The 17,914-nt window shown below is 40.5% G+C and overlaps 1 protein-coding gene across 1 annotated transcript in view; it reads left to right on the forward strand.

Annotated features, from left to right (window-relative positions):
- Positions 1 to 17,914, forward strand: part of LOC122562034 (dynein axonemal heavy chain 9-like) — a 508,505-nt gene that overhangs the window by 48,525 nt on the left and 442,066 nt on the right. The window contains exons 6-11 of the mRNA XM_043714478.1: positions 1,398 to 1,631; positions 4,762 to 4,929; positions 6,822 to 6,938; positions 9,585 to 9,735; positions 14,032 to 14,146; positions 15,135 to 15,203. Coding sequence (XP_043570413.1) covers positions 1,398 to 1,631; positions 4,762 to 4,929; positions 6,822 to 6,938; positions 9,585 to 9,735; positions 14,032 to 14,146; positions 15,135 to 15,203 — 854 coding nt within the window. The remainder of the gene's footprint in view (positions 1 to 1,397; positions 1,632 to 4,761; positions 4,930 to 6,821; positions 6,939 to 9,584; positions 9,736 to 14,031; positions 14,147 to 15,134; positions 15,204 to 17,914) is intronic.

A 17,914-nucleotide genomic window follows, 5' to 3' on the forward strand; every position in this document is an offset into this window, starting at 1 on the left:
GAACTATTGGGTAGGCAGGAAACAAAGAATAAGAAGGAAAAGATCATTTTCTGAGTGACGGCCAGTAACAAGTAGAGTACTACTGAGGTCAGTGGTTTGACTGCAGCTATTCACAATATATATTGATTTAGATGAAGGAACGAAATGTAAAATCTCCAAGTTTGCAGATGACACAAAGCTGTGAGGAGGATGCAGAGATGCTTCAGTGTGATTTGGATAGGCTGGGTGTGTGGGCAAAGGCACAGCAGATGAACTATAATGTGAGGTTATCAACTTTGGTAGCAAAAGCAGCAATGCATATTATTATCTGAATGGTGATAGCTAGGGAAGGGGAGAGGTGCAGTGAGGCCTGGGTGCCAGTCGCTGAAAGGAAGCATGCAGGTGCAGCAAGTAAAGAAGAAGGCAAATGGTATGCTAGCCTTCATAGTGAGAGGATTTGAATGCAGGAGCAGGGATGTCTTACTGCAATTGTACAGGGTCTTTGTGAGATCACACCTGGAGTATTGTGTGCAGTTTTGGTCTCCTTATCTGATGAAAGAAGTTCTAGCTTTTGAGGGAGTGTAACAAACGCTTGCCAGACTCATTCCTGGGATGGCAGTATTATGTATGAAGAGAGACTGCAATGGTTAGGACTATATTCACAGGAGTTTAGAAGAATGAAACCTATAAATTTCCAACAAGACTAGATGGGGTAAATCCAGAAAGTATGTTTCTGATGACTGGCGAACCCAGAATCAGAGATCACACTCTAAGGGTATGGGATGGGCCATTTTTGACTGAGATGAGGAATCAGTTCATTACCCAGAGAGTAGTAAGGCTGTGGAGATTCTTTGCCACAGAAAGCAGTTGAGGCCAAAACATTAAATGTTTTCAAGAAGGAGTTAGATGTATGTCTTACACTGAATGTCTTCAAGAAGGAAGTAGATATAGTTCTTGGGGCCAGAGACTTTAAAGGGTATGGGGAGACAATGGAGAACATGATACTGAATTAGATGATCAGCCATGATCATGTTGAATTAGGAGCAGGCACGAAGGGCCGAATGGCCTACTCCAGTTCCTATTTTCTATGTTTCGTGTCAGGCTGGTATTCATACTTGTCTAGCTCTGTTCAATGTTCTGCCAGTACCCTTGCTGTAAAATGGTACCATCTGAAAGTTGCGCTCCATTCTGACTTTTCCCCCTCTCTTTGACATTAGATGATAGCCAGTCTACAGGGAATACTGCTGAGCTTGGTAACTGAGCCACTGGTCTTCATAAATCATGTGAGGTACAACATCCCCAGGGGCCCTGACCATTCATAAATGCATCAAAACCACTTAGAATTCAATAAGTGACTGCATTATTCTTGAGAGCTCTCTCTCTTTGTCATTGAATGTGTGTCATTTTTCATGTTGCAGTCTCGCACTTATCTCAATCCAGAAGACATTTTGAAAGGTGAAGTGGAGGAAAGCTTGAGCAAAGTACAGGAGGCTATCGAGATCCTGTGTCTGTTCAAGCAAATGTATGAGGAAAAGCGAGGAAATCTGCAGATGTACTACAAGGAAGATGAAAACGTGAAAGAGTGGGACTTTAACTCTCTCCTGATCTTCACCCGAATGAATTCCTTCCTTGACAGACTTCAGCAGATTGAGGTAGGGATTAGAACTGTTGACCATTATGTGCCTTAGAATCCAGTATGAGAATAATTCTTGCAAATATGTCCTTTGTCTCAGAAGTCATAGTTATCAATGTGGAGATAATATCCAACTACATATGAAATTTCTGATTATCTGTTATACAGCTTGTGATTTAAATGATCTATTCTGCATAGATTGTGGATCTAAATCTGACTCAAAACATAATGCAGCCAACGGACTCCTGAAATTATGAACACTTCCTTTCCTTTTTTCTTATTAATTCACCAATTTTAGTTTTATTATCACCATTGACAATAAGTGTGTGCATGCTAAGTGAAGATACATGGCCCTGATTATCATTGAATCAGAACGACTTGGGAGCCTTAAAAAATAGAGGGAGTAGTACCATTTCTGGGATTCCCAACCTAATCCCTGAGCATCTTCAATATTCTGGAATGCCTGTTGAGGGTGTGGGCTTGTTTGTATTACTCATCTGTACCCTGCCGTCACAACCTGGGCAGCACTACTGCAGTAACAGGCATGGCCACTGCCTTGCAGTTTTTCATAGTCAGTTCAGGTTTTGAAGGATTCTTAAAGTTGTTGTGAACTATCGTTGACGTGATGAATCCTTTTGAAAAGTAAGGTCCTCCGGAACCTTCTCCCTCCTTCAGAACCCAAGCCACCCTATGAAAGCCTGGGCTGTCAGGGAAGATTGCACAGAGGACTTAGCTGCAAGTGTAGACATCCATTAGTCTGCTAAAACCCCTGAGCCCCATAGAAAACACTGATTGAGCTTTGGCTTCATGATTTCTTATGCCAATTTCACAAAATTGAGTTGCGCAACTTTTAAATACTGTCTTTTTTTCTTATTGATATTTTAAAGTGCTAGACGATTGACACTTCAAGTCATAGAGATGTATATAACTGAAAGAGACCATTTGGTCCAACTTGTCCATGCTGACGAGATACCCTAAATTAATCTAGTCCCATTTGCCAGCATTTGGTCCATATCCTGCTAAATCCTTTCTATTCATATTCAGATGCCATTTAAATGTTGTAATTGTACCAGCCTCCATCACTTCCTCTGGCAGCTCATTCCATACACGCACCACTCTCTACCTGAAAAAGTTCTACTGGATTGGAGTAGATTAGATTGAATTAGATTCCCTACAGTGTGGAAACAGGCCCTTCGGCCCAACAAGTCCGCACTGACCCTCCAAAGAGTAACCCACCCTTGACTAATACACCTAACACGATGGGCAATTTAGCATGGCCAATTCATCTGAGCTGCTCATCTTTGGACTGTGGGAGGAAACCGGAGCACCCGGAGGAAACCCACACAGACACAGAGAGAATGTGCAAACTCCACACAGACAGTCACCCGAGGCTGGAATTGAACCTGGGACCCTGGTGCTGTGAGGCAGCAGTGCTAACCACTGAGCCACCATGCCACCCAAAAGCAATTACCCACCCTGACATGGCACTGCAAACATCACACACTTGCCAACCTCAGCACTACACTTGGAGAGCAAGAGGATTTTTTTTTTCAAGTTATTGCAAAGTAATGAATGACTTGTTGATTTGAAACTTTTGCACTTTGTATTGTCACTGAGATTCATCCCTTTTATACAGAATATGGTGAATGGCATGGAATTGCCATAGCCTGGCATGGGGGCATTAGGGACCATGGGTCTAGGTGGAAGGCATAAAGTGACTTCTATAGGGGCTGAGGACTGTGTGGGAGGTGAGGGAATGTGGATGGTGAATGATAGAGGTGTTAATTTATTCATTATATCCTTTTTCACTATATTGTTCTGAGAATTTAATAAAAACGGTATTTTCTGCTTTTAATATTCTAGAAGCAGAGAAAATTCGAAGTACTTAGCCATGCTTGAAGCCTAGTCATTTTTATTGATGTCTTCAAATTCAATACTTACATTCCCAGTTCTCAGTTTTTCTTTTTAATAATTTAACCATGCTATTTTCTAGTAGTTTCCTTTTCTCCAAAAGCAATAAGTTTTCAAGATCTGAAGAGGAGTCCTATCATACTCTATGTTAACCTGTTTTCTCTCTTCAGGCATAGTGCCTGACCTGCTGCGTTTTTCCAGCACTTTCTGTTCTTATTTCGGAGTTTCAGCATTTCAGTATTTTGCTTTGACTGCAATAGATTCTGAGTTGTGCATCTATCTTCATTACAAATTAGGAGCAAGTGACAGTTATTTAGCTCTTTGAGCCTTCTCATACATTGTATATGAGTTTAAATCTTCCAAAAATTCTCATTACTATTCTCAAAACAAGGGGAATGTGATGGAGCAAAACACTTTCACACTATTCTGACCGAGTGGTCAGTATTAAGATACAAAGTGAGTATTGTGTCAAGGGCTCAGCCTTTCAATTGGCAAGGAATTTCATTCCAAACCTCTGAATGAATTGGAGAGCTGCCACCATTTATTTGGAATTAATGTAGAAAATATCCCTTTCAATTTCACTGTTTTGCTACATAGTCATCTTTTGCTACACATTGCTGTGCATCTCAAATAGCCTGCCCAGTCTAATTGGTATCAACACCTTCAAATGGGATCAGCAGTTAATCTGCCGTCTCTTTTCTTGACCTATTGAGTTCAGCAGGAACTCCATGGTGGTTAGTACATGTTTGAAGTTTCTGAACTTTAAATGTGTGAGTCTTTCTTCAGTTTAGAGAACATCTTCGAATAAGAACATCTTCAGAGAACATCTCTCTGCTGCTGAACTTGTTTAGATTATTCATTACTGTACGAGTCTCGATGCCATCATCGAATGTGCACACATCTTGCCTTTCACTCTGTCACGTGCCTCACCTTGGATCATCGGTCATTCACCCAGGCTTCTTAAGAACAAAAGAGGAACACATTTCAAATCAGACTTGAGAATCTTTTGAAGGATGGAATTAAAATTATAAAGCAACTGTAGCAAAATAATATGATCAGGATTAAACTGAGATTCTGCATTAGAAAGGTTCTGTTATACAAAAGGGAAATATGTTAACCACACTGCTAGAAGGACAAATAAGTTTCTCTCCAATTTTTTTTGCACTGATGCCATTTACAGAAGCCATATGATAAACCAATTGTAATGTTTCTGTTTTTATTTTGCTTTTTGTTATTAGGACTTCTTGGTGACAGCACAAGATATATTTAAACTGGAAAAGCTTGAATTCGGAGGGATTCGTGGCAAGATTCTGAGCCAGCAGGTGGCAAGAATTTATGAGGAATTCCAAGAGATGTATAAAACTTTTACAGACCATACTTATGATTGTTTGGATCCTGCTAACCAGGTAGATGGGTACTTACTGTACATTCACGTTTTGAAGGACTTTTTTTTTATTAGTTCTTGGCTGTATATAAACATGAGAAAGGGAATGCATTAGATATGATGGATCCTGAAAATCCATGCATCTTAACCCACATGCACGTTTAATATGCTACACTTCTGATGTGCCAGTCACATATGAGATGCAATACTTCATAGTGTCGTCATTTTCGAAAAACAAACAGAAAACAAGTAATTCGTAGTGAATTTTTCTAACGTTGATGTCTGATTTTATTCTAAGGCCAAGAGCTAGGTGCGCAAATGTCCCCTGCCATTCCATAGTGCTTTCTCTCCAATTTAGCCCTTGATATTAACTTCAGATTGATTGCTTAGACAATTTTTCCACAAGGATTGGCTGAACACCAGTTTTGAACGGATAGGCCATTGAGCAGTTTCAGTGGTGGGTGTGCTGGCGTGGGCAGGATGTGGCATGGTTACTGATTTGGAGTTGGACAATCACAGTAATGATGCTGAGGTGTGGTTGGAGGTTTGTCCTGGGGTCAGATATAGGACCAGTGTTCTGAGCTATCTGATTCAGCCTCTGGTTTGCACTAGAGATGGATACAGTCATTGGCGAGGGAACAGAATTTGTCACGCAACCGAGCGCAGTGACTTTGGTCATGTTGGTGTTGAGTTAGGCAAGGTTTCTACTTAGTCTGTGTTGAATAATGTAAGTGGTTTAGTGCCACTGATCTATTCTAGCAATTGATCCTTGCAAAGCTAATCCATTCATATGAAGTAGAAAACAGCAACAATTAAGTTTCATTACATTGAAGACTTTTTAATAACATACACACGCAATTTAAATGTTCTCAAAAATTGTCCTGCACAGCGCACAAAACTAAGAAATGGGTTGTCTGCAAAATGCATGTATGTGTGTCAATGCATTTTAAGTAAATTTGATTTATTTAAATATAAATCAGTGTTGTAAGTATTCCAACATGGGATACACTAGAATCTTAAATATTCTATTCCAGTCCAGGATGGAATAATGAACTGATTTGCATCCCTTTCAACTGCTCCACAGGTTACAATAATGATGAAATTCAAAAGAGGTGATATTGCTCGACATCAGCATTAGAAACAAATTGGATAGGTTTCATATGTAACAATTAAAGAAATGAGTTTATTACAAACATAACTTACCTGAGCAAAGATAGAAGGATGTTTAAAATACAAAATGTTTAAACTGTACAAGTATATAACATCTATTTATCAACCAACACACGCATACACACACATGCGCACACACGCACACGCTCACACCCCCCCAGGGGACAAAGTATGACATTGACCAATATTATTTGAAAAGACCTTTGGCCAAGTCATAGTTAAATTCACAGAAAATCCAAGTCCTTGTTCATTCTCAGACTGGGTCATATGGCCTCTCTGTCTCTCTCAAAGTGCTGCAGACTTGGCAACTCCAGTAAAGTCGCCTGTTCCATGTGAATCCAACACGGTTAATGCTATAGCTAGTATATTTTGCTTTATCAAGCACTTTTTTCAAAAGTTTCAAGAAATACATATTGACTATCCAGTCAATTATATTATAAATATATATTTTGGATAGCACTTCTTCACAACAATGCAAAGGTGTATTATGCTTTAGCTTTGATAGCAGCTCATGGCATAAATATCAAAGAGGAAGACTTGTCACAGACTTATTTTTGATTGCAACCAAGAATCTTTTCTAACCTCTGGTTTATTTCTGTTGACCGCGGTTTGTTTTTAGTTAGTAGTTTTGGGGTATAGTCTGGCGGCATCTTAACAACTTCTACTCAAGAAGAATTAGTGAAAATATTTGCACAGAGAGTGAATATACTTTGTTTATAAATGATTTGTTTTCTCGGTTACTAGGAATTTGCAAAAGATTTTTCGGTTTGGAAGCAGAAAGTTGAGGACTTTGACCGCCGCCTGGCGACTATTTTCGGTCAGGCTTTCGATGATGCGCCTGCTTTGGAGCATGCTTTCAAGGTCTGTTTTAGTGATGATGGCGAAGAAGCTGGTGGGACATACTTGGGTATACTTTCACCTTTCAGAAAGCTTTGGAAGTCAGGCAGAGTGTTGTTTTGCCAAGACACATTTAAGCTGCTTTGATAATATAAGGAGATGGTGGGGTTAGTGATGATATCGCAGGAATAGGAACCCTGACATCCCCACTAATACTTTAGGGGCATGATTTGACATTTCAGCATTGTAACTAGTGGAATTTAAATGGATTAGACTCACAGAGTCCTCCAGCACGGAGACAGGCCCATGGTCCAAACTGATCCATGCTGACCAAAACGTCCATCATTGTTAACCTCATCTCCCTGCAATTGGCCCATAACCTTCGAAGAGTTGAAAAATATAGTGCTGGAAAAACACAGCAGGCCAAGCAGCATCCGAGGAGCAGGAGAATCGACGTTTCGGGCATAAGTCCTTCTTCAGGAATCATCTCCTGCTCCTCAGATGCTGCCTGGTCTGCTGTGTTTTTCCAGCACAACATTTTTCAACTCTGGTACTCCAGCATCTGCAGTCCTCACTTTCTCCCCATAACCTTCTAACCTTTTCTTATTTGAGTATTTGTCCAACAGCCTTTTAAATGCTGTTAATTTACCTACCTCAACCATGTCTGTTGGCAACTCATTCCAAAACATACTACTTGGCTGCACAACCCACAAAGATTTGATTTTTTTTTAAGAACCAGTTGAGTGAAGGATGAGCCTGACATTAAAGGCTCTTTTTGAAGACCTAACTGCATTCTGAGTCTGACTGTGTTCAGCTATCTAATGCCTGGAACAGTGCACCTTATTTTCCTGGTTATGATATCCAAATGATAAACATAGTTTGCTAGTCTCCATGATTGGCATATAGGTCTGCTCACTGGCAACAAATTCGTGCTTGTCTGAGGCAAGTGAAGTACTCAACATTGCTGGTTTGTTTCACGATGAGCCTTCTGAAAAGCATGCCTCTCTTGAATAATTTCCACTGAGCTCAACTATGATTCAGACTCATAGAATCCCTATAGTATGGAAGCAGGCCATTCGGCCCATAGAGTCCACACCAACCCTCCAAAGAGCATCCCACACGCCCCCATCCCCATAATCCTGCATGTCCCATGGCCAATCTGCTTAACATCCCTGGACACTATGGGGCAATGCAGCATGGCCAATCTACCTAACCTCTGGATTGTGGGAGGAAACCGGAACACCTGGAGGAAACACACACAGACGTGGGGAGAATGTTCAAGCTCTATGTAGAGAGTCGCTCGAGGGTTGAATTGTACCCGGGTCCCAGGCGCTGTGTGGCAGCAGTGCTAACCACTGAGCCACCGTTCCACCACATGGAAACAAGTTTTCAAAGTCTCTTTTCAATGTGAATGCCTAATGTTTTCATTCAAGTTTACCCGATTACCTCTCAAATATAGCCAAAATTGTTAAACCCATTTTGTATATTTGTGAAGTATTAGTTTGCACTTGACTGTGCTTTGAACATAAGTGCAGAGTGAACTTGAGGCCCTCGATGTTTTATATGGTGTGTAATCAGAACTCTCTAGAATTCACTGACATGTGTTCTATGGCAACAAGATTATGTTGATTAAACCTGCTTGAAAGAATTTACAGTGAAGCAGGTTTAATTGCTGCATAACTCTCTGGAGGTACTGTTCTTCAATCTTACCTGGCTTTCAGACATTTCAGTACATTTTCTGTTTCTTTAAGCTTATCTTCTACTGCGGACTAGATTGGATTGGGATATCTGGTCGGCATGGATTGGTTGGACTGAAGGGTCTGTTTCCCTGCTGTACATCTCTATGACTCTATCCTGCCTTTGCAGCAATCTGGAGTTTTTTTTGGTGAAGCCCTTTTCACAGCTGTGGACATTGCTGGCAAAGCCAGCATTTTGTTGCCCATCCCTAAATGCCCCATCAGAAGGTGGTTGTGGAGCTGCCTCCTTGAACTGTTGTTTCCCATATGATGTAGGTTCATGTAGTAATGTTAGGAAGCTAAATTTGACAGCAAAGGAGTAGCCGAGTCAGGATGGTGTTCCCGTACATCTGCTGCTCTTGTCCTTCTAGATGTTAGAGGCTGTGGGTTTGCAAGGTACTATTGAAGAAGCCTTGGTGAGCTGCCGCAATGCATCTCATAAACAATGCACACTGCTGCTACTGTACATTGGTAGTGGAAGGAGTGAATGTTGAAAGTGTTAGTTCCAGTGCAAATCAAGTGGACTGCTTTGTCCAGAGTGACCTCGAGCTTTGTGAGTGTTGTTGAAACTGCATTCATCCAGGCAAGTGAAGATTGGTCCATCACAGTCCTGACTGCCACTGTTATGGACAGGCTTTGGGGAGTCAGCAAATAATTTACTCTCTGCAGACTTCCCCACCTCTGACCTGTGCATGTAATTGCACTATTTATATGTGGCTGCTCCAGTTTACTTTCTGGTCAATGATCAAATCCAAGCTGTTGCAAATGGGGGTTCAGCTTGGCCACGTTGATGAGAAGTCACAGTCTTTATCCAAGCGGAATACCTGCTCAGTGCTGCATTCGTACAGCAGTTTAAACATTTGAGTCATTTTATTGTCCTGTTACTGTATTAAACATTTGCCTGGTGTTTGAAATGTTTCATTTCTCTCTTTAGCTACTGGATATGTTTGGCAGCCTCCTCGAGAGGCCTCTAATAGCAGCCGACGCATCTGACAAATACCCTCGCCTTATTGTCATGTACACGAAAGAACTGGATGATGTCAAGCACATTTATAACAGGCAGATGGAAAAAGCAGCGGAGTTTGGTACGGATTCATTTTAATGAACTGTTGCTGATGGAAAGAGGCAGGTGCATGACATTGCCGTGAAAGGAAAGCATTTTTGTTGGGGTTACAACTTAAAAGGCATATTTCTCTTGCTCTCCTCTCTTGTTCTCTTCTTCATTTACATTTAGTTTAAGATCTCTCCTCCCCCATGCTGGATCTCGGTCTATGCTGTGTACACATTCCTATCTGGGCTGGTTCTGTTGCCTGCTCTAAGCCTCTTCCTCTGCATATGTTAATCAAGATACTTTGCAGCTAAGTGATAAAGGCCCTATGTGACTCATTTTTTTTAAAACAAAAACACTTCTTTCCTAGTCTGGTAAAACATTTCAGCAAAATGTCACCCATGGGAAATACAGCAAATACAGCAAATGTTAACTTGGGGCTTTTCAGTTTTATTTGTCCATCCTTGGTATGTGGAAAGGCCAGTGATTGTCAAATCTCTTGGCGTGTTCTGTGCTGCCTTATTGAAATACTGCACTCTATATAGTGAAGGCACAGGGTGATCAATGAGGGACTGCGGCAATGCGACCCCAGTAGCAGTGAAGAAATGGTGATGTAGGCCTGGATTCCAACCATAAAGGCTGGTGTAACGCATGTAAGGAAATGCTCAACCCGCCTGCCTTGTGGGAAAGTGACTGCCAAGGTGGGATTTTCATCCAGGCTGGGGGAATGGCGGGGTATGCAAAAGCCCTCCCACATTCCATCTCCCAGAAAGAGTTCAGTGGCAGTCACATGAATGCTGGATGTTATGGCGAACTGTTTAAAGGGCCTAACTCAGGGCTCTGGGATGTTTTTCCACCTGTTAATAAACAAAAAAAACCTAATAAATCAGAAAACAGCACTTATCACCCCCAACTTCTTTAAACAATCTCCATGCCTACTGCAAGCTGACCCTAATGTGATTCCTGGTATTATCATCAGACTAGTAACTCAGAACACCAAACTAAAGTTCTGGGAACATGGATTTGAACTCCACCATGGCAGATGGTTAAATCTGAATTCAACCAAAAACTCTGAAATCTAGTGGTGACCATGTAACCACTGTCAGTTCTTCTAGAATCCCATCCAGTTTGCGTGGCTCAGTGGTTAGTACTGCTGCCTCACAGCACCAGGGACCCAGATTTGATTCCAGCCTTAGGTGACTGTCTGTGTGGAGTTTGCACATTCTCCCCACATCTGTGTGGGTTTCCTTTGGGTGTTCTGGTTTCCTCCCACAATCCAAAGATGTGCAGGTTAGGTGAATTGGCCATGCTAAATTGTCCATAGTGTTCAGGGATGTGTAGGTTAGGTGTATTATTCAGGGGTAAATGGAGGATAATAGGGTAGGGGAATGGGTCTGGGTGGGTAACTCTTCAGAGTGTCGGTGTGGAGTTGGTGGGCTGGAGGGCCTGTTTCCACACTGTAGGGAGTCTATCTAATGTCCTTTTGGAATGGAAATCTGCTGTCTTTACATGGGCCTACATGGGATTTCAGACCCACCCAACATGGTTGCCTGTTAACTGCCCTCTCCTCAATTACAGCTGAGCAATAGATGTTGGCCTATCAGCGACACCCTCGTCCCTGGAAAGATTAAATAAGAAATGTTGCAGGAGGAGGCATTGGTCAGTACATGGGGTCTGGATGAGACTTCTGAACTTAACTTCCAATTGGTTTCCTCCGATTGCTTTTAAGGAAAAAATACCTCATCTAGATTATGCGTCATGATCTCTGATGAGCTGTAAACCATGAATCTTTTCAAAGCTGGCCAGACTATCTGAAAGTGGCTGAGGACTAGCAGGATACTCACTGCACAGTAAGAGCCAGCGACCTTGGGAGCGTGAGCTATGATTTTGACGAGCTTATCCCGCTTTGACTAAAATGCGGCTGTCAGGGTTTGGGGACAGGAGTCTCTGACAGGTGTCCCATTTGCCATTTTTAAAGGTTGATTCAGCCTGTATTTCCAAGTCATGGTGGTGTGTGATCTGGCAATGGTAGTGTTCCCATGCATCTGCTGTCACTGTCCATCCAGGTGGTGGAGGTTGTGGGTTTCAAAGATACTGTTGAAGAAGCCTTGTGAAGAGAGGAATGTGCATGAGTATAGATATTGTTCACCGTGGCTTGGACAATGAATACAATGTTCTTGCCTCACTGCATTTCCCCACATCATGTTGGAGTAAATCTGAAGGAAGTTCCTCTGTAAAGTATCTCTGTGTTGTGCAGTGAGCAGTGTGAGAACATTAATGTTGGGTGTGAGTAGGTCTTTAATTTGTTTTGTCCATCGAAGCACTGAGGAACACTTACAAATTTAAATATAATTTAATATTGGATTGATGATGTTTGCGTAAATATAGCATTGTTCTTGAAGTCAAATAAAGTACGTTAGCTGCTTTTTTTGTGAATTCAGGAAAGAACACGTTCCTTTATTCATTTTAACATTTTGTGTTAAAGTCCAAGATACAAAGACTGATGACGAAAATCATTTTGGTCACACATCTCAACTTTCCCAGGATCCTACACTTCCTCATCATGGCATTTAACTATCTCTTGGATGACTTTAGAATTTTGACCCCCTTTAGGTTCCTAAGCTTTGGCCAATTATGATATTCTTTGATTTAACTTGCATCATTTTACTTTGAGAGACAAGTCTGCAATCTGCAGGGAACAATTTAGTGTATGCAAATAACACGCATTAGCTTTTGGGAAAATGTGTCTTTAGGGAGTTGGGCAGTAGTGAATTGTTAGCGGCATTCTCTTAGGGTGCATAATATGAGAAAATTCAATCAATACACATCCATCCCTTCTCAACTACCCCACACAGGAGAAAGGAAATGGGAAAAACCTCTTATAGTAATGTTCGTTTTTAATAAGATTGAGCAGTTTGTTGAGCAGAACTGACCACATTATGGCACCCTCAATTAAGATCATTTCAAATCTGATGAGTCATTCTAAAATGTAGTCGTTCAACACACAGTGCAAGAGATCTCATTCTGCTCCCAGCAAACCTGCTTTATGCTTTTGTCTATGTAGTAACTTGCAAATGAATAATGCCACTGAATCCTATAATTAAATCTGCAGTCTGGTCTTAGTTTTAAAAATAGTTAAATTAAGCATGTGTCCATTTTAATCTTGAAGAACCATGAAGAAGAAAAAACAGATCCAGCATTTACCTGCAGTGGCTTTTTTGTATTTTGCTCAGATCCTTCAAACTGTTAGAATGTGTTGTTAATTATTTTTAGTTTTCCCACTCCCTTTTGTAACTTTGAAGGAAAGAAGAGGCTAGTGGAATTCCACTGTGTAATGTCTAGCAGTCTTTTCTAACCTTTTTTTGTAACCTCTCTCTATCTGAGAGAGTTTTCTGCCACCAGACCTGTGCTGCCTTTGTTTTGTCTTGGGGTTCATTGAGTGATGGTGATAGAGGGCACACCGTTATGGAGCATTGACGGAAGAGACACTGACCCTGGATAACAATAAGTATAATTGCATTTGTCAGGCATAGCTACTAGGTTTTTAGGGAACTGGCATAGAGAGATCTGGCTCCTCCATAAGCTAGAGTAAAGCTTTCTGTCTCAATCCACAGATGGTATGACTTCTATAGAATGAGTATTAACCTCTTCAGAACTATTACCTATACAACAGCTTCCGGTTACAGTTATCAGCAATTTTGATTGTAATCAATTGCGATAAGTGTAGACTGGTTGAAATTTCTGTCTGGTTTGAGCTTGTTTTTCTCATTGTATTGTGGTAAGATAAAATTCATATAAATCAGGATGCTGTAACTGGTCACATGACACTACATGCAGAAGAGAGAAGACCCTAGTCTAGAATGTGTGTGTGAAGAGAGAGGTTTTGGATGCTACACTAAGAAAGCAGAATTTGATAACTTACAATGTACGGGTGTAAGTAAAGCAGTGTCACAGTACAGAAGGAGTCTTGCTTAGAGATAAGATACATCGAGTCACTCACAGACACTCACAGCACACAGATACTCCAGACCAGAATCTCATCATTATTCAGGGAGCATTGGCTGAAAGCAAACGATAAACCAAGAATGGTATTGCCTTTTCACTTCAAACACAACCTATATTTTGATTCTATGTGAAGCCTCTTGGCTGTGAATGATGCATGTAGAAACACTTTACCTAAAGAGAATATTCCCACAACACACGATTGATGAACATTGCCATGTTGAGGGAATTATTTTCTTCCTTTCTTAAGTACTATCAAGCTGCATCTTCCTAAAAAAAAAGTATCTGATTATTGCCTTTGCTGATCGGGACCGTGTTGTGTGTTTTGTAGGATTCCCGCCTACGAACAAGAACATGCCAGCTGTAGGGGGTGGATTGCGCTGGGCACTGGAATTAAGAGAACGGATTCAGGTGCCATTTAATTGCTTCAAGAGTATCTCACACCCGTACGTATTCAGCCTTGTACAGTGAGCGTCATTCTGAGGAAATGCTGCGCGAGTTATTTTTTTTTCTATATCTGACCAAATGTCATTTTCCCTTTTTAAAGAATAACTGGCCCAGGAAGATGTTTCGCTTCAAAACAGAAAGTTCTGGAAACAAAGAAGGGTCACTGGACTCAAAGTATTGACTCTGCTTCCTCTCCCACAGAGTGCCAGACCTGCTGAGTTAATTTCTGTTTTTATTTCAGAGCTTCAGCATCTGCAGTTCTTTGTTTCGTTTCAGTTTTTTTTTGGGTTGGACAGGCACTGGGGACTGAAATAGCTCAGGGGATGTGCCCCCTTGGGAGTTACAATACTGTCCCAGCTCTGCAACCTTGTCAGAGGTTCACAGAAGGATGATGGGTAACATCTTGCAGTAGTGAATAAAATAATTTTTTTTGAACAAGAAAAAGGGCACTGCGAATGAAAGCAACTATAGATCGTTTTGAGAGGCATTACAGGCTGTGTAACTGCTTTGTGCTTTAACATTATGCAGTTAAACGATGTTCAGGGTATCTTACTGTGCACAAAATGGCTGCAATATTTGCCTTTATAATGAGTCATTGCATTTCAAAGCATTATTCTTTGGATGTAAAGTACTTTGAGAAGTTTCTGAACAACGGAATGCTTCATAATGTATAAAAACCATTTCCCCTCATCTCTGTCCTGGTGGCAAACTGAATCAGAATAAGGTTGGTTGAGAGTTTACCCTCTTATTGATGATACTATGAAAAATGGACTTGCACAAGATACCTGCATTTAATTGACTTTGACCCCTGGTTTGTAAATATCAAATACAGAAACAGCGGATTGAATGGCAATGGTTAACATCCTCATACATCTCTTCAAACCTTTTTAAGTTTTTCTTGTATTTGTTATTATTGAATCTGGGCATGCAAGGTGAAAATTTAGCTACACTTGTAAATATTGGAAACATGTAAATGAATTCCTGCAGGTGCATGGACTGTTCTGAAGGCAAACAAATGATTCGGAAATATGAAGAAATGATGGAACTCCTAGATATGTAAGTAATAGTCTTTGTTTAGTATCAGGTAGTTCTCCAAAAATATTCCTCTGTGCATTGAAGCAATTTTATAACATGTAAGCTGTGAAGATTTATTGAACTGGAAGAATTGCTTATGGTTATGTTCTAGTTGGATGACTTGGATAGTTGATCCATCTCTATGCAATTATGTCTTATAACCAGAGTTTGTGAGACTGATAATTATGCAGGAGTTTATCAGAACAACAAAATCTTTTGTCAATTGTATTTGCAACACAAGTTCTTTTCTGAGTTGTCTCTATTTTATTGTGTGATACTTTCTGTTGGAAGTGTTATTGTAATCTAATTGTGAGTGTCCCTGTCCCTGTCCATGTCGCTGAAACTCAAGACCGACTCAAGGACTTGATAGCCAAGGAAGGTGTGCAGCCAAACAGACTGAATATCAGACTGAGTAAATTCTTCCCACAGCTGCTAATGGCAGGTTGTAGGAGTGGGAGAACTTCCTGGTAAGCCGTGTTATGGAATAAATGTTGGACCCTCTACCATTGCAATGCGCAGTTCCAGACTGCAATGTGCATATGCAAAAATGCATGTTGCCATAGCAACACAGAGTCCCTGAGTGAACTATGACGCACCACCACCTCCACTTTGATGCAAGAATATGATGACAGAAACAGGAAAAATACACTCCATTATTTCAACCTTATTTAAACATGATGCAAACATGTACTTCCTAAGCATGGAATTGTTTATAGAAATGGTGGAGGAATGGGTATTGTCTTTGAACAAGTAACCCTGAGACCCAGGCCAATGCTTTGGTGACACAGGTTCAAACTCCTCCTCAGGAGATTATTAAAAAGTTCCCTGATGTCCTTGAGGGAATGAAATCTGCCATCCTTACCTGTTCTGGTCCAATTGTTAATTCAGGCCCATAACAAAGGATTGACTTTTAACTGTGAGTTGAACATTTCTTTATTTTGTGCCTTTACTTCATACATTTTGGTTTATTTTCTGTGTTTCAAGATGGTGCTGGAAAGTGGCCACACTATCCAACACTTTTCACTGTATTTGTAACAAAATACATGCGACAACAACAATAATTCAAATCAAATCAAGTCCTTTGAAATGCTTCGGCAAACCACTCAATTCCAGAGCAATTAGGATTGAACAACAAATGTTGGCCTTTCCAGCAACACTCACAGCCCATGAAAGCATAAAAAAAATGATTATCTCTGGGAGATCAACATGGTAAACTGATGCCTTCGTCTCTAACTTAGTTGAATTATTTCTAATCTGTAGTGTATAATTTCTGTAGGAGTATGATTACAACGTTCAGCTTTGACTTTATTTGCTTTCTGATTTTGACACTATTCAATTAGCAGTGATTAAGGAAATGGATATGGTCTACTGTGCTTAGCAATTTAATAGCCTTGACTCGATACTGAGTGTTCAGCCGCTTATACACTGGCAACGAATAGTTTTTGAGCCAGCCAAAGGAGATGCATTGGGGAGTCCTGTTGCATACAGAAGATGGTATTGGCACAATGGTTTTATGTAAAAAAAAAACTGTAAACTCTTTTTTTCTAGGGATTGAGCAACATGGTGAAAGGGGTTCCGAAGAGAATAATAGAGCCAAACATTATGGGATGATTTAAGAAACAAATAAAATCCATGACTGCAATTCTTCATACTTTTCTGGGTGGAGTAGTTTTCCTCATCTGTACCTAACTTGAATGATCCCTTATATCGAGACTTCAGAAATAATTTGGATCCAGAAATAATTTCGAATCTGCCCAAATTCTACTAGTTGTGTAACGCCTGACTTATATTACGGGCTGCATTCAAGGGCTGATTTTTTATGTAATGGCTGAACTTTTATTTTGTGAACATTAGATGGCTCTCTAAAACCACATTACTTTCTTTGTCCTGTTTTTTTTCAAATACCTCTATACAGTATTTTTATTGAACTTTTTTTTATTTTCCAACTGGGTATTTTCTTGGTATTCTGCAGCACTGGTGGTGTGAAAATGATCAATGTTTTGCTGGCAAGTCACACGTTCAGAACCATGACTTTTAATCACTCTCGTGTCATCCCTTTACAGAATGCTACAGCACATATTCCAGCCACTAACCATGCGCTACAACAACTCCAGTTTATGATAGTTCAGACTGAGTTGTTTCTGGATTGCAAAGTAACATTAGGATGCTTAATCACAAGTGTGTGAATGAGATACCATTGTAGATACAAACATTTACCTGAAGCTTAAATCTCTGATAGAGCGTTGCATAGAAGTAATAGGAATTATTTTAATTGGCCAGTTATTGTATTTATGGTCTCAATGCAGAGTGATAAAATCATGTTGAGAGTTGCTTGGTTCAGTTCAAAACATTTCCAGATGACTGGATTTCCCAAGCAGAGGTCTTTGGCTTGAAGATATTACCATGCATATTGTAAAAAAAAATTACATTGTAATTAACAAATTCTACAAGTCTGCTATTCAGCAGAAGAATTTGTCTAATTTGAAAGAGTTTAGTCAACTACATCAACACCCCTAAAAAGCATCGGCCACACACAAACTTAGATTTGCTTGATTTATAATAGTAGGAGAAAGTGAGGACTGCAGATGCTGGAGATCAGAGTCGAGAGTGGGGTGTTGGAAAAGCATAGCAAGTCAGGCTGCATCTGGGGAGCAGGAGAATCGATGTTTCGGGCATAAGCCCGATTCCTGATG

Source organism: Chiloscyllium plagiosum, chromosome 24 (assembly GCF_004010195.1).
Source record: "Chiloscyllium plagiosum isolate BGI_BamShark_2017 chromosome 24, ASM401019v2, whole genome shotgun sequence".
Classification (NCBI taxonomy): Eukaryota; Metazoa; Chordata; class Chondrichthyes; order Orectolobiformes; family Hemiscylliidae; genus Chiloscyllium; species Chiloscyllium plagiosum.